Source organism: Mangifera indica, unplaced genomic scaffold (assembly GCF_011075055.1).
Source record: "Mangifera indica cultivar Alphonso unplaced genomic scaffold, CATAS_Mindica_2.1 Un_0005, whole genome shotgun sequence".
In the NCBI taxonomy this organism is placed as follows: domain Eukaryota; kingdom Viridiplantae; phylum Streptophyta; class Magnoliopsida; order Sapindales; family Anacardiaceae; genus Mangifera; species Mangifera indica.
This window is the reverse complement of record NW_025401097.1, coordinates 539,600-562,876: the sequence shown is the minus strand read 5'-3', so window position 1 is coordinate 562,876 and position 23,277 is coordinate 539,600. Positions and strand designations below refer to the sequence as shown.

Genomic DNA, 23,277 nt, shown 5'->3' with positions numbered 1-23,277 from the left:
TAAGAAACAATGATCTAACAAAAGATTGTGGTAGAGTTGGTGTAATTTTAGTATTAATTTTTCTAGTAAGAATCAAACAACACTACCACCGAAACAAAAAGGGGACGATTGAGCCAACCAAATGGAAGGCACATGCCAAGTCTTGTTCGTAAAATGCAGCAAGCATTAATAATTAAACTATAAATAAATCGTCAAGTTGATAGCCTTGATATGCATGCATTGTAGTGACAAAATGCATGCGAAAACCGAAGCTACAGAGTTCGCGTGATAATATGCTATGAAGAAACACAGATATGTGAATTCTCAAAGACATGTTTAGAGCATTAACTAAACAGTTCAAATTACGCAGCTCCATGGAAGAAGGAAACAAGAAATTTAAATCAAAATTTCTTTTCTTAGATTATTGCTAGGTATTTATTGAAGTTGGCTGTATTGTTTGATCATAAACATAGCCAAATGATTAGGATGGTATCATAGTAAGAGTAATTGTCAAAAGTAAATTCGATATATAGTAATCGTCTATTTGAGTGGCCTTCATGCGTGCAAGTGCATGTAGTAATGTTTAGATTAGGATATAATATAATTTTGTACGATTTTCATAAGTTCTTATCTCTTAGATTCTTGGGACAATAAATTTCTCCTAAAATAAATTCTAGATAAATAAATTAATATATTACTTTTTTAATATAAAAATATGCAAATTACATAACGCGAGAGGGGTGGGACGTTGTCCCAAACCTTTTTAATAAATTGAAAAAGTAATATAATAATTTTTTAATAGCGTGTTCTCCTTCTTTCAAATCTCCTTTGTGTTGCACATGGTTGGTGGCGGTTTGCATGTCCCTCACGTGCGATAGGGCTAGCGCCAACCCTGTAAGATTTATTTTACATAAATTAAATAAAATCAATCAATCAATTATAATCTCTATATAAATTATAAAATATTAAATTAAACTTTAAAATTTTAAAATTACTTAGATCGTCCTATAATCTAAATACATAAAACTTTTATAAATCATTTGAAATTATTTGTCGAGATCAACTTTCAATGTAACTTGGTTTTCCATTTTAGAAATCTTCCTGAATGATGACTTTATATAGACAAATTATACTACACTCATACTACATTAAATTTTAGAGTAAGGACTTAACCAATTTATAGTGGGTTAATTGATCCTCCATTAAGGTCTAATAAATCTCAAACCTACATTTATACTGTCCACCCAGATCATAACTTCTAAGTGTATTGAATTTATTTTTATTAATCATCTAAGTTAATCTGTAAACTGGCATTGGACTATCAAATTACTTAGTTTTATTAAACCAAAAACATAATTAATGTTAACCTATATTAGAAATTTTCTAACATTCTTTCACTTAAGCAATATTAATTATTTTATTTTATTTAAAGAAAAGAAAACAATTTTTGACTCTCGGGTAATTAACATTTTTAACTTTAAGTGACCACTATTTTAGCAAACAAAATAGTCCAAAGATAAATTACACTTTAATAAATAATCCAATTATTATGACTATTAATAATAAACCGAGACATTATTTATATTCTCTATCAATATAAGATTATATTTGATCACAATTACTAATAATCAAATCAACACGGATTAAATCTAGGAGTGTGACAGAAATATCTTCTAACAAAGTGATCACAAATATATGTTATATATCTGTTAGTCCTCATTATGATTTCTCTTTAACTTTATGTTTCAAAAGAAACAAGAGAAATTTCTTTGCTTCCAACAAAGTCTGTATATTTTAACTTTACTCGAGACTCATGAAATATACACATACAACTATCATACTCAAGAGAAACCTTATCTTGAGACACATGTTGTACCTTAACCATATATATGCGCATACATTCATAGACAAATAAATATGTTAATATGATCATAATCAATGAATAAATAAATAATAAGTAACAAAATATATCAATAAAAATAATGATAATAAAAACTCCTACTAATCCTAGATATCAAAAGACCTTAAATGCTCTCATATTTCAACATGACTTTATAGGTTACAAATCTTATTCCTTTGGTTAGGGGTTTAATTTTTATCAACTTTGTATTTTATATTTTAGCGTAATGTCTCATTTCTTTCTGAGGTTTCTAACTATAATATGTTTTTTCTTGTATGTCTCAATCTACTAGTGGTATTTTATCTAATTGCATTGCTATCATGGTAGATAAAATCTACACAAAATAATTCAACTAAGTAATTCATCAACCACACGCTTAAGAAGCTGCCCTATAGTAAGCTACAAATTAAATGTCTATGGTTGATATTATGACAAATGACTGCTTAGTACTTTTTCAAATATGACCTATTTAGCGGGTATAATAATGTATCTAAAAAATGAACTTTAGCTTATCTTTACAACCACCAAAATATTTGATCTTTTGTAAGTATCTTATTACCTCTTAAACTATAACCCAATAATCAAAACCATTAACTCCATGAGCCATTTCATAATGGATCTCAATATCAAGAATAAATGATGTATTTTGAAGATATTTCACATCATAAGTTTTAGATAAAATTGACATATTGTCATTATCAACATATTGAACCATGTCATAAAGAAAAATTTGCTCCAATTGATCTTCATATTTCTATATTGATCCAAATTATTCTTTATGAGGCCATAAGAAGTGCATTTTATTTAAATATCATTCTCAAGAAGTTTATTTCAACCATAGATAGATTTCTCATGATTACATACTAAAAATTTCATCCTTTATACTTTTGATAAATTTTATTGAACCATACAGACTTCTTTACTAAGGTTTTTATTTAGAAAAACAACTTTGACATTCACTTTCTTATAGCTCTAATTCAAATAAGCTTCTACAACAACAACATCAATGATCGCGATGGTCATTATTGCAAAAACTAAGCGAAAAACAAAGTGGACACAAACGAAGGTTGATAGTTTCTTCCATCCAAGTTGGCTAAGGTCAAGTTTCTGAAATACTCCTACAATGACCCCACTGAGTGGTTCAACCGCATTGATCAATTCTTTGAGTATCAAGGCACCATGGAAGCACAAAACGTTTCTTAGCATCATTCCATCTTAAGGGAGAAGTTAACCAATGGTGGCAATGGTTGTGTTGAGGTTCGTGGAGGAGAGACGATTAGTGGCATAGGCAATCTTTGAGGAAGAGTTATGGGCTTGATTTAAACCTCCAGAATGTGAGGACTTTGATGAGTCACTATCAAAGGTCAAACAAGCAAGTTCCTTACGAGACTACCAAAAGGAGTTTGAGAGGTTGGGTAACCAAGTGCACGGGGTAGACGCAAAAGGAATTAATAGGTACTTTTATGGGAGGACTCAAGCCAGAAATAGTATAAGGCATATGAATGTTTAAGCCAAAATCATTGAAGGAAGCCATTGGTCTTGCACAAATGCGGGATGACCAACTCCTTCACCAGCAGAGGCTCATGTGACTGTCGTAATCCAATCGATCGCAGCAGGATCTTTCTACCCTCGTGAAATCCAACCTAACATCTCCAATAAAATGTCTGACATAGGAAGAAATGCAGAAAAGGTGAGCCCAAGGTCTTTACTTTACTTGTAATGACAAGTTCATTGTGGGTCATAAATGCCAAGGACCACAACTTTTACTGCTTGAAAGATGTACTAGTGTGAGCAATATTAAGTGTGATGAGGTGATTAATGAAGAGGCAAAGGAATCAGTACACGATATCCAACGAAACTAGAGATATCATTACACATGTTGACTGGTTAGTTGACTCCCCGAATTATGCAAGTCATGGCTAAAGTGGGGTATTATGACATTGTTGTGCTTATTGACAATGGTTCTACTCATAATTTTATTAGTGAAAAGGTGGCTGATTTGCTTCATTTACCTGTGGTTCCCACTGAACCATTCAATGTGTGGGTGGCTAATGGAAATCCACTATAATGTCAAGGAAGGTTTGAGTAGGTGCATGTCCTCCTTCAAGGAATTCCCTTTTTTCCTTACCCTTTATTTTTTACCAGTAATTGGCTTGGATATTGGGCATACAATGGTTAAAGCAATTAGGTTTGGTTGTTTGTAATTGGAAAAAAAATGATAATAAAGTTCAAATGGGGAGTTTAGACTTGAAGGTTACAAGGAACAAATGCACAACTCATTCAACCTATATCCTTGAAGGCAGTCTCTAAGGAAGTAAGACAAGGAAGCTCAACATTTGTAGTTTGCTTGCACTCACTAGAAGAAATGCCACGACAAAATATTCACGTAGATATGCAGCAAGTATTGGAAGCCTATTTTAACATTTTCAAAAAGACTGAGCAGCTACCCTAACCCCAGCAAAAGAGGTTGACCAGTGCATCCACCTTAAAGAAGGCATAGAACCAATCAATGTACGACTCTATAGGTATGTCTATTTTAAAAGCTAAAATTGAGAAACAAGTTAAAGACATATTAAACTTGGGGCTTATAAGACCAAGTACCAATCATTTTTCATCCCTTATTTTGTTAATTAAAAAAAAAACGGTGCCTGACACTTTTGCATTGATTATTGTGCCCTTAATGCATCACCATCAAAGACTGATTTCCCATTCCCACAATTGAGGACATGCAAGATGAATTTCATGGGGCATCTTCCCATTCCCACCTGATGTTCCTAAAACTGTTTTTTGTACTTATAATGGTCATTACCAATTTTTAGTTATGTCATTTGGTCTTTACAATGCTTCATCCACCTTTTCAAGCTATTATGAATTCTATATTTCTTCGTAAATTTATACTAGTTTTTTTTATAATATTTTGATCTATAACTCTAATTGGATCGTGCATCTTGACCATGTTCAACAAGCTTTTGAAATTCTAAGGCATCGCCAATTTGTTTATCAAAACTAGCAAATGTGTTTTCGGTCAATAGGAATTGGAATATTTGGGCCATATTATTACTCTTAGAGTAAAGGTGGATTAAGATTGGCTTAGACCTACTAATATTACTAAATTACATGGGTTTTTGGGCCTTACAAGTTACTATAGAAAATTTGTTCGCAATTATGGTACATTGGCTCACCCACTCATCAATCTTTTGAAGAAATGACAGTTTGGGTAGATGGAAGAAGCAGAAACTGCATTCGAATCCCTCAAACGGGCTATGACTTCCACTCCTATTCTTGTTATGCCTAAATTTAATGAGCCCTTTTTTATTGAATCTGATGTTTCAGGGGAAGGAATTGGTGTTGTTCTAACTCAACAAGGTAAGCTGATTGCCTTCATGAGCCAAGCCTTAGGGATTTCAAAATTGACATGTTCTACATATGCCAAAGAGATACTAGCCATTATTGAAGCCATACGAATTTGGCAACCATATTTATTAGGCAGAAAATTTTACATTCAGACAGACCAAAGAAGCCTCAAATATCTATGGAAGCAACGTATGATGGCGCTAGAGCAACAAAAATGGGTGGCGAAGCTACTAGTTATGATTATGAAATACTCTATAAACCAGGTCAAGAAAATTATTTAGCAGATGCCCCCTCACGAGTGAAGGGTAGCCCAATCTTAATGCTTTGTTTGTTTCATAGACTCAATTATGGGATAAGATTAAAGGCGCAATTGATGGGCATCCGTATATGGAAAAAATTGGCAAGATAGCCATTGAAAAGCTAGGAGCTCCTTACACTTGGCGTAATGGGCTCGTATTAAACAAAAATTGTGTAGTGGGACCTCCCAACTCTCTTATAGTTAACTAGCTCTTATGAGAATTCCATGATTCTCTGTTTGGTGGCCATTCAAGAGTTCTGTAGACATTTAAACGAATTGCCCAACAATTTTATTAGCCATCTATCTATCAAGTGGTAAAAAATTGTGTCACTTCCTGTGATGTTTGCCGACGAGCTAAGGTTGAAACACTAACGCCAACGGGTCTCTCTCAACCATTACCAATTCCATGCCAAGTATGGAAAGATATCACAATGGATTTTATCGAAAGACTTTGCCCATCCAATGGCAAGGATACCATTTTAGTTGTGATAGATTGCCTCAGTAAGTCAAAACATTTCTTGGCTTTGTCTGATCCATTTACTACTAAAATAGTAGTTGAAAAATTCGTGGAGGGCGTGGTTAAGCTCCATAGGATGCCTGGATCTATTATTATAAACCGTTACCTTGTTTTTATTAGCAACTTCTGGTGTGAGTTCTTCAAGTTATCAAGAACACAGCTGAAGATGAGTTTTGCCTACCACCCATAAATGGATGAACAATAAGAAGTCGTCAACAGGTGCTTGGAGTAATATCTCTGTTGCTTTGTCCACCAATAGTCATAAAATTGGAGTTATCTTCTTCCATGGGTTGAATTCTGGTATAATACAGCTTATCACACATCTATAGGGATGACACCTTTCCAAGCATTATATGGTCGTCTGCCTTTAATTATTCGTCACTACCAGGTGGGAAAAGCCCCAGTTAGTGAAGTTAATCAAAATCATTTTTGACGAAATGTCTTACTGTAACAATTGAAAGACAATTTGCATGCGACTAGTAATCAAATGAAGCAGGTAGCTGATGCTAAGCGGCGCGACATCAAAATCCAAGAAGGGGACTTAGTTTTCCTAAAGTTACATCTTTATCGACAACAAATAGTATTTAAATGTGCATATCAAAAATTGGCCAACAAATTTTATAGGCCCTATTCAATTGAGAAACGTGTGGGCAAAATGGCATGTGAACTCAAGCTTCTAAAGAGGTCTTGTATTCTCCCCATTTTCCATATCTCCTTACATAAAAAGAAGTTGGGTGAATCATGTGCAGCCAATATTGATTTACCACCTATTACTGATAAGGGCATAATTGTTATTAAGCCAGAAGCTATACTGGACATGCGTTGGACGAAACAAGGATTGAAATTTATTGAGCAAAGTTTGGTCAAATGGCAAAGACTTCCTACAGAAGATGCCACATCGGATAATACTATTGAGCTGCGGGACAAGTTCTGTTCAATGGACCTTGAGGACAAGTATCCAGTGAAAGAAGGGGGTACTGATAAGAGGCAACGATCCCAACGTGTTCCTATGAAGAATTGTAAGTACTTGGATAATGCTTGAGGTTGTTTGTATTGGTTAATGACCACGTGTATGCATGGAACTAGTAGTTGCAGTAAGTTATTTGAGTTAATCTTTACTTTAAAAAGCTGTGGTCCTAAGTTTAGGAAAAGTTGATAACAATTGTTTATTTAAATTTTGTCAAGTGCATTAAGAAAGGAAGTCTATTTTTATCCAAACTATTGCGGTTCATTCTCACCCAAAGAGAATCTTATTTGTTTACTTAAGTTTGAGAAGGCTTTCCTTGGGACCATATCAAAACCTTCCTTCAAAAATCTTAAAGAAAAGCTCTCCACACTTAGCAAACAATATCATGAAATAGATCTTGGCTTTGCTTGCCAGGACTTGGATCAATTTCACGATGTGAGGAATAGTTCTAACCTTTCCTTTGTTGCCCCTCAGAAGGGTGAGTGTACTTAGCGAACTTGTAGGACACAAAGATCAATCAATACCTAGGAAGCATGGAAAATTATCTCATGGTGGATTTTTACATTTTGAAAATGTTTTCATTTTCAAAATACTCTGAAATTGGTACAAAATGTTTCTGGATGGTTTCAAAATATTTAAAAAATTTGAAATGCGTTTCTTTTTCTTATTTTTTAATTGATGTAAAATTGAATTCATGTATCATTTTTCTTTATAATTTTAAATTTTAACTTTAATTTTGTCTTCCCTCTCCATTATCTAAAGCTTCTCTCCTCTCCATCATTGGCTTCTCGTACTATTAGTGAGTTCTAAACAAATTGACTAAATCAAATTTGATATATATTATTTATTTGATTCTGGATTTATAAAACAAGTTAGTTAATGCACACTTTATTGGTACTAAAAAATTATTGTATTAATTTTTAAAAAATACAATTTGTTATTTTTTTTATAAAATTTGGTATTTATAAAAAAAACTTTATATTTTTCATATTTATACATTTTTTCATATTTTTATTTTCTATATTTTTTTAGAAAATACTTTTTAATATTTTCTTTTTCACATTTCCAGGTTTTTCGTTTCTGTGTTATATAAATCAATACAAATCCCCCAAGTAAATAATTGACCGTCGCTCCCTTGTCCTAGAGCCTCCCTAGCCAGGGAGAGGCTTGCTATCGCAACTTTTTCTCTCGGTGTATGTGAAGAAACAGAAGAGTGACAAACCCATTTTTGTTCAATCAAAGGTTGGTCCAAAGAATGAGAGTCGGCTTCCACATTCTGAAAGATTGTGTGTTTGAACTAATTCATGAAGATGGAATATGAAACTTGGAATGTTTGTCACAATTTCAACTTTGGTAAATTGCCCGCTGTCCAATATTTGTAAAATACAATTTTTAATCAATCTAAAATTAAAAAAAAAAAAAGGGAGAATCAAACCCTGGTCAACAAAATTTAATACTCACCTCATCGGGAAGCACTAAGCTACAGAAGTAGTCAGGGGTAATTTAACTAAGAGAAAAAGAAAGAGAAAGATAGAAGAAAGATGAGGCATATTGAAAAACTGTTACAAAATGTTATAAAATTAGTAGGAAGAGGATAAACCCTTCTGTTTTTTCAATCCTTGAGGAATTTTAAATGTTTTTGCCAATAGTAATTTTCCTTAAAAAAAGCACTTCATAAAGAAGACTCTCATTGCTAGATTCTTGAAATTTAATCAGCAAAACAATATTTTCTTTGGGCTTGGTTAAGTGGAATTAGTCTGGTCTGGCCGCCCTTTAAAAGAAGTCAAAAAAATTAATGGATTTCATACCTCAGTTGAAGTATAGTTCCAAAATAATTATTAATACTATAACTGTAGAAATAATCTCTCAAAGTAACAGGTCAAATCATTTTTAAAAAATCACTTCATGTTTAGCTTTTCACTACATCTAATTTACATCACCATTAGTAGATATCAAGGTCTCTTATTTGATCCTCAACATTGATACACTAACATAATTTATGCAAAACTCTAAATTATTTATATTAGTTAATGATAATAAATCTCACCAACAGTTTGGCGCTAGAGGAAAGTGTTAGAGGACGTGCTCTAAAGCCAATTGTCAGGGGCTATTTATGTAATTTCATCTCAAAATGTATCATATTTATTAATGATAAAATGGAAATAATTCATCAGTTATTACATGTGAAGGTATGTAGTTATATATGTATGATGAATACCCTTAGAGTGGTAGAGTTATGACGAGGTCATAAAATGTAACTAGATTATAAAAACCCTATGAACACATATGGTAACCAATCTAAAAGCATTTATAGTCTCATTATTATTCTAACCAAAAGCACAGATAATGTGATAAAATTATCATTATGTTGAATGATGTTACTAAAAGGTAGCTACAAATTTCACATGTCAAAGTTGTCTGTATCAACTTGACACAACACATAAATACATGTTGATTGCATGTTTACCAAACTAACTTGCCAAAAAATTTGATAATAGATAAAAACCGTAGTGTCTATAGAATAGATTCTTCTATGGGCAGTGGTGTATGTGATCTTTAGAATTGAATTACCGAAATGTTTCATATACAAATAGGTCTAGTCTGACGCTAGCTTAACACAATTTCTTTCTAAGGGCTATCAATACAGTAGTTATTGCCTATGTTGAGAAGTGTAAAAAAGTTATGGTGAATCAATAAAATATTCATCACTCCCAGATATAGAAGAATAATATCTCATGGTACTACTTGTTGGGTGATTGTAATCATTTAAATTTGTAACTACATGGGATTAGGGTTGGTGCCTAAATCTAATAATACTCAGTTGTTGCTTCAAAAATCAAATAAAAAATTTTAGAAAACTGATTTATAGACTATTTTTATGTCTTAACCTTGATAAGATATCAGTATAATAAAAAGATTTGATTACATAGTAATTGTACCATTGAAAGGTATAATCAACTTAATGTTAATTCTTTATTTGCTAGGTGATTATGATGTCTTGTTAGAGATTGACCATGATCCACAAATAAAGGGATGATTAATCGAATATTAATCATGATCTTATTTAGTGTCAACTTATTAGATAACCTATAGGTCACTACAATAAATAGTTGTTAGCTATGACTCTAAAAGTTTGCATTCAATGTACAAAGAGTGAATCATCTCAAGATTTCCTAAATACGGTGAATTTTGATATTTGAAAATGTGTAATATTAAACACATTGTCGAGCCTAAAGATATAAATCAAAGGCTTATGGGCCAAAGTGAAATAATCTAAATCTCAGGGGTGGAATGTAAATGGTATGGATCGGGCTTATGAGATGTCTCATACAATTGAGGGATATCTCATAACCCCAAGTAACCGAGCCTTCCTTCACCAAAAGAAGAGAAAATTTCCTCTCTAAAACACTTTCTTTCATTCAACCTATTCACTTAGGCTAGTATCTGTGAGACCACCTAAAACCTTCTCACAATAAGTGACAACATAGAACCCATGTGTGAATGAGAAAAGCCTAGTTGAAGTGACAAAGGAAACAAAAACAAATTTGAGACAAAACTTGCATGATGAAGCCTTCAAACACTACTAAATCCTATTTAATCTATTTGAAATTATATTATAAAAATCCCTTGATTCAAAAGACATTCTTTGGTGATTTTTTTATTGTTATATTATTATTATTTTTATTGTGATTGTTTGTTTTTTTATTACTAAATTAAAAAAGGTTTATTTCTCTCTTGACAATCGTATAAGTTTATTATCAATCACTAGCATTCTGCTTCCCTTAACGCTTACTAGTAGATGAATAAATCCCCTTAATTTACCAATTTGGGCAAAACATTTCTTTCAAACTCCTATACGAAGGAACCCCCATAAGAGACCTCATACAATCATTACTATGCATACAAGCACAAGAAACCAATAGGGGATATACACATAAAAGAGGTCAAAACTCATGACATGCATGCCTTTCATGGCTTAGAGTTCAACTTGAGAAGCACAATTAGTAGGCATCATCAAAAGTGCACTGCTCCTCTCATTCACATATCATTTCTTAACATAAGTCTACTCAAATCACAAAGTTAATCGAATATTCATGGGTCGCATCTCAACTCATAACATTAATCATCAATGTATCAACCAATGGTGCATGCCACCTAATGGCAAATCCAGGGACCTTGTTTCTACTAGTGGCACAAAATGAATCTCAATTCTCAAAAATGACTAGTAACTAATTCTTACTAGAAAGAGCAACTAAATTCTTAGTCTTATTAAAATATGACCAATATCTTGCCACCCTATAGTGACTCAATGTTCAACTACAACATGCAAGGTGGCCTAATTGTCAAGCCTAAGGTACATAATAGTGACAAGCAGATAACATCTCTCAATATACGAAAAAGGAATCCAAATCGAAGGATAACAATCGCTCAAAGCCCTAAGTATTGGTGCTATAATTGGTTTTAAGAAGTAAGATAACATCAATCACTAGACTTGTAAGTTAGATCTACATGACCACCTAAATGTTCATTAGACCTCTTAAGAAAATGTGGCCAACTGCAAACTCTTGGAATACGTTCTAGGCATTTAGATCATAACTTGCATCAACAAATGTCACATCCCATAATGTATGAAGAAAATTCTATTCATAGCATTTGCCCAAAATGCAATAAGCACCTAAGTGATCAAAGTAATTGAGTTCAGTGTTCAAGAGAAAATCGACATTAGGCAAATACTATTTTCTATCATGCTAGAGATATATTTAGTTGATGTGGAATTCTAGTTTTTTGTTGTTATTACAAAAGAGAAAAAAAAAAAATCCTTATGAAAGATTTTATTAAGTAGAGGTCTCTTTTCTTCATTGAGCTAGAAAATCTACTCACATCCCTTGTCATCAAGAGGCATCTTGAATTGTTGGTCCTGTTACTAATTGCTAGTTGTAATCACTTTAGGTTGGTTCACTTTGAAGATAAGTTTCTCAAACAAAAATTTTGCCAGCTAAAAATACCTTTTAACATAATGGAATGAAAATGATATTGTTTTTTAGTCGTATGTAGGATTTGAGATTTTTTTTTGAACGAAAATTGAGTTGTACAAAATACAAGTTGAATTTTTATTGATTGATTGGTAATATAATTAAATGGATCAAATTTGAATTTGTATAATCAAATTGGACTAGATTCAAATTTATAAAGTAAATCCAATTTCAAACTAGAGTTAGAAATTTTTAACGTGACTTGTTAACCTAACATGACAAGATACAAAAAAAATTGAATCATGGTTGAACTTGTTTTTTTAAAGGAACTCCAGTTTGGGTTAACTCATCATGACTCAAAACTAAATTAGGTTGTGTTTAGATTTACCCAAACTAACTTGAATATTTAGAAAAATGTTACTATAGTAGGATTTGTCAAAAGTAGATTAAAGAAATGTTAAAGAACAAGTATTAAAACTAGACAAAATCCTTACATATTATATATAGTTATATCTCCAAATAGTTGTGATTACTCCAATTAATCTTGGTTTTCATTTAAAAAATTTATTTTATTTGTGGGTAGTGAGAATGAAATTTGGTTATTAAGATTATTGAAATATTTTAAATGTTCTTGATATATAATTTTTTTGGGTCAAATATAAACAAGACAAAGTTTTATGTTATATGTTTTGTTAATACTACATTGGAGTAATTGTGGGAAGAAATGTAATACTGAAAACAATTACGAGAGTGAAAAAAATGAACAATTTTGGGGCAATTTGGGTTATGTTAAGTCAACTTAAACATAGTTCAATTCTAGTTAGGGGTGAAATTTTTCAATATGATTTTAATTCAAGTTAAGATGACTAGAGGTCTTCGAAACCCTAAACTAACATGATACAAACATAATTCGATGACACAAACTTTCATACATATTCCAAACCCATCCAACTTTAAAATTTTAGTTTATTTTATTAAATAATAAACATTTAGTTTTTATACTTACATATATATGGTATTGAGAAATTAATCATTAAGTAATATTATGTGTATACATTTTTTTATACAATTTATATATATAAATAATGTGTCATCATATGATTGAGTATTATTTTATTTTTAATTCAAAATCATTCAATCAAATAATGACATATTATCTTGTATACAAAAAATATGTACACATAGTTTTATTATTAATTATTTATTAAAATTAGTCTATATTATTAAATAATAAATATTTAGTTTTTATACTTGATAGATTTATCATATTGAAGATTATTATTATTTAAAGTAATATTATATGTACACACTTTAATTATACAAAATAGGTATACAGATAATTTATCATTTATTATGCAATCACATAATGATATATACTCTATATTCCAATTTTATATATTGAACATATACCTACATAGTTTGATTTTATCATTTATTATGTTATATTTTTAAAGGATAACCAACTTAATTTATGTTTCTCTACAATGAATTATTTTTTAAAATTTTGGACATAATCATTTCCTACGTTTAAACAATATAATAGGAATTAGATTTAGAAAAAATCAATTCAACTGAATGCAATTTACTGAATTTTTATTGGATTTTAACTTTGTGTAAATTATATTGGATCTTATATGATTTTAGTTTTTTTCATACATTAAATTGGACAATAATACTATATGTATATGTGATTAATGATTTTAAAATAAAAATAAAATATGATTTTAAAATAAGAATAAAATATCATTTAATTATATAATGATACGTTAATATTCAAATTATCATTCATTATAAGTACACATAATATTATTTTATATTATATTAGTTTGGATTTTAAAATCTAGTATCTAATATGATTAGATTTAGTATTCTAGTTTACAAATAACAATTGAAAGACTTACAACTTAATATATCTCTGCTAAATCAAATGGGGTCAATGTCTATGAAATCAAATTTTCTTTTATAATTCTTTATTTATTTTATGCGCAATGAGATGCAATCTGTTTGATTAATGTTACATACAAAAATCATCAATGTAAATTATTTCTTACAAAACTAATATTATTCCTTTTTAAAGTTATCTATAAATTTAGAGCACATCAATTTAAATAAAAGAGTTTATATAAAAAGTTTGTATACAAAATATCATCCTATCCTACCCCTTTTTCTGATGACTAGGAAAGAGATTACATGACTCATCAAGAAGAACACCCAGGTTTTTCCCAGACCATCAAAATGCACATTTTTCTTCTGTCTTTCAAAGATTGGCATCCACTAAAGAACATGCAACACATTTTTCACATGGAATTTAAATCAATCCAATGAATGCAAACATGAATCCCATTATAGGTAAGGGAATTCAATGGATATTATCAGCTCTTGTACCACAACAAATGAATAAATGATGCAACTTTTGGTATATGTGTTAGTGTATCATTGTTGTTATTTTATTTCTAATTTAAAATTATTTATTTTCAACAAAACATATTTTATATATATCTATTTATACACTTAAAAAATATATATACATTTTTATTTTTCATTTTTCAAAGCATTTTCTAATTCAACACTATAGCCTCAAATGTAAAAGCTTCCAGCAAATTATTGTACAAATTAAATCCATATATTGAAATCAATCTTTACTTGGGGCATTGTCAGTGTATTATTGTACTCTTATATCTTGGGGAAAATGGGCTAATATTGGAGAAGTGAAGATCGCATTCAGGCTTCTAACATATTTATTCAGGCTAAACTTTAGTGAAATACACTAACTCCCCTGGATACATCAAACATAATTACATTAATCCTTAATGTGCTAAACATAATAACCATTAAACCCCGTAGATAATGAGGTTGTTTTTACCCTTTTTTAACGTTAAATACACTAAACTTTCTTCGAAGATGAGTGTATTATGTCAAACTTCACCAATCCATTCCATAAATATCCAATATTACTTGTAATTGATCAAATTTCTTTTATTCCCATGAAAATACAATCCAAAATCAAATCTTAATTACAATCACAACTTAATCATCAATACAAGCATCAAATCTTGAAACCTAAACTTTCTTACAAAAACCATCAAATCTATCAAATAAGAGCAAAACACAATATTTTATAGTAAAAAGTATACAATGAACATAAACAGTTGATTTTGATCAGATATTGATTGTAACAATGTTGGAAGGGATTGGGATGAATTTTTTAAAATGGGAGAGTTGCAACAAAAATTTGTTTTATGTATAGGGGCATTTTTGTTACACCATTGTTTGACAGCTACATGGTCTAGGATTCAAGTTGTTAATTATTATAGACCTTTTAAAATAGCTATTTTAATTAATTAGCCTTAAATTAATTACTATATACATTGGAGTTGAACCACTATGGAATTTTCAAAATAAAAAGCAAAGTTGGATCCTAAAGCTTCCTTGATTTTGAACATAACTTTCATTTTCCTATTAATACTTGAAGCTTACTACTAGGATTTTCAAGGTTACTATTGGACTTTAAAAAAAAAAAGAAACACAATACCAAGTATGTAAATGTGATATAACATAATTGAATAGGATATAACAACATTAGATATATCTGTATAAAAGAGCTTGTGTATGAAAAGTTCACATGTCATGAGTCATGCCCAATTGAAGTCCCCATTGTAGGCATTAACATGGAGGGAACCATGTATTAGAGATCAATTCATGAAAGAGAGAGTTCCTTAAGTATATATAATTTTGGATATTTTTTAACTTATCAAATGTGTTTTTTTAAACAATAAAAACTATATGTATTATCAATGAATACTGATTTACATATGAACGGTGATGTATCATATGTGATTAAATGATTTTAAATTAAAAAAAAATTATCCGATTATATGATGACATATTATTATTAGTGTATAAATTAATATTTTGTTTTATTACACATAAATTTACCCTTTTGACTGTTAAAATATGAATAAATTATAATTTATGATATATTCAACTATTTGAATAGTACATGAATTTATAAATTAATATAATTAATATACAATAATATAAAAAGGAAAAATATATGTTTAGAATATCTACTAACTTAGAGAATAATGTATTTAAAATATATTCTAATACAAAATAATATATTTGAAATCTATTCAAATATATTCTAACTGAAATAATATATTTAAAATATATATTTTAACATCTTAAAAACAAAATCATAAAAATTATGTGTTTAAAACAAACAATATAATGAAAGTGAAATTAACAATTGATCATTAAAATTTATCTTGTTAAAAACTAGTGGACACTAGAGATTCATTAATTTGATATGTTTAAGATTATGCTCTCATGTTATGAGAGTTTGATTAAAAATTAAAGTGTATATAATTAATAAACATTTCTTAAAATTATGTAATTAAAATATTAAAAAAACCCAATAATTTTTTTTTATTTTAATAATTTTCAAATTTTATAAGAAGCTAGCATACTTTCATACTAGAGATGGCAATGGGAAGGGGCAGGAGGGGATATCAATCCCCATCCCCGTCTCCGGCCTGTCCCCGTTACGAGGATAACAAATAATCCCCGTCTCCTCCCCGCAAAGGAAAATCTCCTCCCTGTCTCCACAAGAAAAAATCTCCTCCTTGTCCTCGTCGGAAAAAATCCCCTTCTCATCCCGTCCCCGTCCCTGTCCCCGTTCTCACAGGGAAAAATCCCCTCCTCATACCCATAAATATAAATTTTAATTCCTTCCTATATTTCAATAAATAAAATAAATTATACTTTTCCAAAATATCACTTACTACAAGAGTTACAAAATATTTATTGTTATTTTAGTTCAAATACAAAGTTTTCACAAAATTTAATAATATGCAATAATCAATCTTTTCATTAGTAGCTCTTCATGTTGATATCATCATTAATTCTTCATGTTGATACAAAACAATAGTTTAAAAACTAACCTGCAATAATCAATTTTAAAAGTAAAATTAATTTAAAAGCAGTTTACATAGGAAATACTAACGAATTTGTAATTAAAAATATTAAACTAATTAAAATATACTAGAAATTATTATATTAGTATATTAGATTTAGGGGGTGAGATGGAGAGGAGATGGGGACCGGGACGGGGATGGGGCCGGGCCCAGGCGGGGCGGGGTGGAAAGGGGCGAAGACATATGTATTCCCATCATCGATTACGAGAATTTTTTTTATCCTATCCCTGCCCTTTTCTTGTTTTTATTAGAGAATCTTCTCTCCATTAGGGTTGGGGAGAGTCGGAGCTCCTAAAATCGGATTCAAATTCCCATCCCTATTCCATACAAAGACAAGGTGCCAAGAAATACGTCAGCTAGGCCCTACTCTTGAAAGTGTCCCTAAAAACTTTAGGCCCCCAGTGATTAAGGGTAATGGGCCCTAGAAACCAGTCTTTGTGCCTGTCTTGTAAGGCCTGGAACCTTTCTCATGAATAATTTGTTCCCATTGTAGTTACTACACAAGTGGCTGATCGGATGATGTTTGGTGGCCGTTGATGTAACTAGATCATAGTATTGTGGAACCAAAAATTAATCTTGACCGTCAGATTTGGATTCACGTCAGATCACTATGAGCTGACAGTGTACTTGCTTTGTTGTCGTTTTCGTGATCCCGCCCACGTGAAACTGGTTAACGCAGCTTACGGGACGCGAATGCGTAATTTACACGCGCTCTTGTCCTAATGCAATTGCTTTTCTTTTTTGTTTAATTATAATTTTTTTAAAATTATTTTTTATCATAGTAAAAGGTATATAATTTTTTTAATAATAATAAATGCATTTTACATTGAATAATAACATTAGGATCAGTTTTATGTAAGTTAAATCATATTTGAATTATAATTTATCAAATCAACTTTAAATAAAGCCATATTGAAAAAAATGTCACTTTTTGCCATTTATACAGTTCTGTCGTACTTTTTTTCTATTAAACATTTGTATAATAAAGTTTGTTAAATACTTTAAAATACTCTTATTTTCACCTATATAAACACAAAAAAGGAACATCTTTTTTAACACTAAAAAACAAAATATTTTTCTTCAGAGATCTTATAGATTATTAATCCTAATTCAAGTAAGTATTGATTCATACCCCTTATCTTATATATTTTTTTGTACAATGGTTGAAATCCAAAAATGTATTGAAAGTAGATGATTTATGGTAAATTTATGTTAATATATTGTTAAATATTGATATTTATAGTTAAAAGTAGTTGTAGTATTGATTCATAGTTCAACTAAGACTTGGATCTTAATTGAAAACGGGCAAATGTAACATTCATTAGCTTAATGAAATCTGAAAATTATAAGAAAAAGAGAGATTGCCTGCCTTTTGTGCCCACTAAAACTTGCAATTATCCAATATTTGTTTGACGATGCAGGTTTTAAGAAAAAAATGGAAAAAACCAAATTTATGGTTTGTTTTTTAGAGCAATAAAATACAAGTGATGATAATGTAATGAAATATGTCGGTAGGAAGAAGAAACTGATTTGCATTGACATAAGTATTGATTTCAAAAGATTTGTGACAAAAATATAATATCGTCTTATAATCGATTGAAATCAATCAAATATCCACACATTTATCACTAGTGAGCCATTAATGAGTCTTATCAAGATTCAAGATGATGATAATCTTCAGTATGTGATGATAGAAGCAAAAAGTTTACATGGATCAACAAAACTTTATGTTACTAAGAGTCTTATAAAAGGAAGAGACAATAATAAGGCAAAAAGGTTCAAAACGAAGAAAGAGAGGACCATCCAACATACGACTAGGCACAACCTCAAGGTTTCCAAGAGTAACCATGGTGATGACAATATGAATGAGGATTATAATCCTAAGTCCATAGATGTTTTAATTATATCAAAACTAAGTTTAAAATTGTTAATTAATATTTAATACACTAATTAAATCCATGATATAAAATTTTTATGATCGAAAGATAGGCAAATTCTATGTTTTTAATTTTTTAGACACGAGACATCTATCCCAAAATATGGGGTTTCCTTTGTCTGTTCCATACACGTCATTGTATGTCTAAAGCTCTTAAGAATTTTTGTCTCTAAGCTTGGAAGACGACCATTTGATGCACATCCCTTCTCCAATGCATTCAAAAGCTAATTTGGGATGGTCAACAAAGTTAACATGGTGGGACACTCGTTCTCTTGCCTGTCCTTTCATGTTTAAAGTATTTTGAAATTTTGAAGGTGCAAGGCAAGATGTCTGTCTAGTAAAAGGGATATCAATCCTTGAGTGATGCATTTTAAAAATTTTACCATTAGATGTCTGATTTGAGGCCACCAAAGTCGAAATGTATAAGAGGATGTTCGTCCCTAAATATAGGACACCTTTCCAGTCATGTTCTCAAGGCCAAAACACAATTTTCATAAGTTAATGACTACTAAAATAAACCCAACGAATCTTTCAAGCCTTCAAGCTATATAAACAAGTTGGATTAAAAGTCAAAAGGGTTAGAGAACATATCCAAAGTATTTAAGCATCATTATTTCAATCTCCAAGCTCTCAATCTTTCTCTAGAAATCTCAAACTCAAATCTTTAAGAGAAACATTTGTATACATTAATAAAATTAGTCTATTAAAGACATATACTACTTAAAATTCTTTTTTCAATTACACATAGACGAAATCTTATATTACTATTGTAAAAAGGTGTGGTTTTGAATTAACTAGTGTAATCTAAAAGTGATTTAAGTGGAAAACTTCAAGTCAATCGTTTGAATAAGTGGATGTAAGAGTTTGGGATGAAAAACTCTGAACCACTCAAAAACTCCATAGCATTCTCTCAACTCTTCTTTTTTACTTTATACTTTGTTTGATTTATTTGATTGTTGCTTGTGGATAGATTGATTATTTTTTTTTTTTTTGATAAGTTTGTGATTAATTTTTTTAATAATACTATTCACCCTTCTCTAAGATTAATTTGTCATTAAAGGCTTTTCACTAAGGGTGATGACGATGATGATAATGATAAATTTCCAGGATTTTATGATGATGATGAGATTTACTGTGTACTTAGCCAATATGTTGGGAGTAGTCAAACCAATGCTTATAATAACGGGGTAAAGTATAGTGCGAGACGTCATGACTCCATAAATATTGAAATATATACAAGTCATATTTATAATTCAAATCTATTTTAGTGGGTTTCTGAACCTGTTATAGATGTTAATAGTACAAATATTAGTAATTAGAAAACACAAAGCATTTGATATATCGGAGATGGGCAAGTGGAAAAGCGTTTAATAGATAGGAAAAAAACTATTCTGTAAACAGTAACTCTAGGCCAAATCGCCTAAGCGACTCAAGGAGATATGGCCTTGTAGATGATATTGCCTACATATTCTTCACTTTATCCTATTGCAGATCAAGTGAGCAAATTCACAATCAAATCATAGCCACAATCAACACTTTTATATTTCGATTATAAACTCTTCATTATCATATTAAAGTCCCTAATTTTTTATATATCCAAATCCTAGATTTAACTGAGTTTAAACTTTGGATAACAATAAGAGTATTTTAGAGATTATATATATTTTATGGTATAAATTTTTAATGAAAAAATGGTGTGATACATTGTATAAACAACCCAAAAAAGGGTATTTTTTTCAATATTCCTTGAATAAAAGGGAAAATGTTTCGACCAGAGACACCCTACGTATCATAAGCCTCTTAAGCACCGCCCAATTCTCAGCCGACCTAGTAATTACACGCGCGGTAATATACGCGTGAAAGTCCACAATAAAAAAACTTCCCTTCAAACTAATCCTGCTTTGCAGAGTCCACCCTCCTCCTCGACACCACAAAAACGTTAAATAAAACTCTCTCCCATCTCCAGCTCTCTAGCAAAAAAGATTTTCTCGCCTATCCTTCCACTCATTTTTTTTTCTTTCTTTCTCACCCCCCAAACGCGCCACACAAATACAAAATATCACAGCATGCTCGATTTTGGCGAAGAACTCACCATCGAAACCTTCAAGATTCCGTGGCTCATCTGGATCCAGATACTCATCCTCCTCCTCCTCATCGTCCTCCTCTACTGCTTCCGCATCTTCTCTTTAGATCTCAATAGCAGCAACAGCCACGCCAAGAACTCTTCTTTAGCTTCTCCTTCCTCTGCCTCTTCTTCCTCGTCAACTGAATCGACCGATTTGACTCTCAAAGCGAAGCCGGTTGTTAAATTCAACTCGACTGTCACTCACCGCTGCCAGTCTTCTCAGGTACGTACGCTCGCTCTCTGCTTGGTTGCCGAGAAAATGTTGAATGATTTCAGTTTACGGTAACTTAAATCCGTATTGAATCTCAAAATGGAAACTGTTTTCGTTGACTGAAATAGCTTTCTGTATTTTCGAAAACATAAAATTTACTTTTAAAGTTGATTGTGTTTGTGGTGAATTAAGCTTCTGTACTGTACTGAAAGCAACTTGAAGATGAAATATTTTTTTTGTCATAATGGGCGAATAAATGCAAAATTTAATCTAATAAGCACTTTCCCATTTTCAGAAGCACTTCTTCAAGATGAATTTCATTCTGAAAAACAAATATATATGTATATATATATATATGTGTGTGTGTGTGTATATATATATGTGTGTGTGTGTGTGTGTGTGTGTGTGTGTGTGTGTGTGTATGTATGTGTGTATCTATGTATTATTTATATATAAAAATATTGATAAGCGCTTCCAAACAAGGGCTTAAATCTATTATACTTCAATAAAACACAAGCTAATTTTCGTAGGAAACTGATACAAATTAGATAAAATAACGTCAAATCCTTTCATGCTTTCTATATTAATGGGTGATTGAAGATTCTTTGTGGACCTTATCTTGATTTCCCTTATTATTTAATTTGTTTATATTTTTTCATAATGAAAACGCTTTTGGACCCATAACATTATGAGAGAACTGATTTGATGCTATTGAGTTTGCATGAAGAAAAGCGTGTTGTGAAAAACCTTTTGATGATTTAGAATGTGTTTTTAAAGAGAATCTTTTAGGGGTGGGGGCAGAGAAGGAGCTGGGGAATTATTTTTAATGGCCAAAATGTAATATTCAATTAATTAATACGCCGCTAGATAGGGCTGGATTCGAGCCGAGCCGAGCTCGGCTCGCAGCCAGCTCGGGCTCGGCTTGGGTTTTTTATGGCCGTCTCGAGTTCGGCTCGTTTTTGGTTCGGTTCGGCTTGTTTTTCATATCAAAACGGCACCATTTTGTATATATATATAGATCAAAACGACATCGTTTTGTATAAAAAATTTAAAAAAAATATATACCGAGCCAGCTCGGGCTCGGCTCGAGCTCGATCGAGCCGAGCAGAGCCCGGCTCATTTCAGGCTCCAACCGAGCTGAGCCGAGCTCGAGCTCGAGCTGGCTCGACTTAAGTCCAACCCTACTGCCAGAGAAAGAAAGTTATAGTAATAGGGCGAAAGTGTTAAATTTTAAAAATAGGAGCAAAAATTCTTTTAAAGAAACTAACGGTGTTAATTGCTGTAATGATAACGTTATTGGATTGGTAACATAATACGTTTGTAAAATGGCTGCAGGTAGGAGAAAGTCAGAGTATTAAAGGGAAGATAGTGTGGAGTAAAGGTAAAAGAATAGTTAGAGAAGAGAATACAGAGAGTGATTCAAGTTCAAGTAGCATGGGCTATCATCCCTGCCATTATTTCAGGCTTGCTCGAGAAGCTTTTCTCAAGTGTTTAGGTTTAGACTGAGAAATCTTCCAATTCAGAACAAAGAAACGAAAGATAGTATTTTATTTAAAATGCTAAAACCAAAAGTTCCATTTTCTCTCTGTCTGGCTCTTTAACTTCAATGGATTTGTTAACATCATTGGGTCGAGTCGAGCAACTGAAAAAATTAATAGTAAGTGATACTATAATGTTAGGCTAGTGTTGACATCTTTACTCTTTGCCAACAACATTATCAGGGTTGATACCATAAAATTAAAAAAAAAAAAAAACTGTTTTGTTTAAAAGTGTTTACAACTTAGCATATTCATAGTAAAGTAAGAAAATCAATTAAGGATATAATCAATGCAATTAGGAAGTAAATATAAATAATTAAACAAATAATTAAGAAGATCATATCGAGATATTTTTTTATAATGGCGACAGATTCTACTATAATTGAGAGATGTAGTAATGCATTACCCATATGAAGTTTGTCACTGAAAGGTCTAAGTGCTAAATATATCTACAAACTAATTATGAGAGGAAACATGAACAGGATGAACATTACCCTAATTAA

The 23,277-nt window shown here is 31.0% G+C and overlaps 1 protein-coding gene across 1 annotated transcript; it reads left to right on the top strand.

Annotated features, from left to right (window-relative positions):
• Nucleotides 1–20,804: 20,804 nt before the first annotated feature.
• On the top strand, nt 20,805–22,914 carry LOC123205441. The gene is made up of 2 exons (XM_044622391.1): nt 20,805–21,248; nt 22,572–22,914. Exons 1-2 carry the CDS (start codon nt 20,967–20,969, stop codon nt 22,740–22,742), a joined length of 453 nt encoding a protein of 150 aa, XP_044478326.1. The 5' UTR covers nt 20,805–20,966; the 3' UTR covers nt 22,743–22,914.
• The last annotated feature ends 363 nt before the right edge of the window (nt 22,915–23,277 follow it).

What these genes read in the sequence shown, in the direction of transcription:
- LOC123205441 (XM_044622391.1), top strand. Translation starts at nt 20,967, where the DNA reads ATGCTCGATTTTGGCGAAGAACTCACCATCGAAACCTTCAAGATTCCG. An exon ending in ACCGCTGCCAGTCTTCTCAG is followed by an intron (nt 21,249 to 22,571) that starts GTACGTACGCTC and finishes AAATGGCTGCAG; the next exon opens with GTAGGAGAAAGTCAGAGTAT.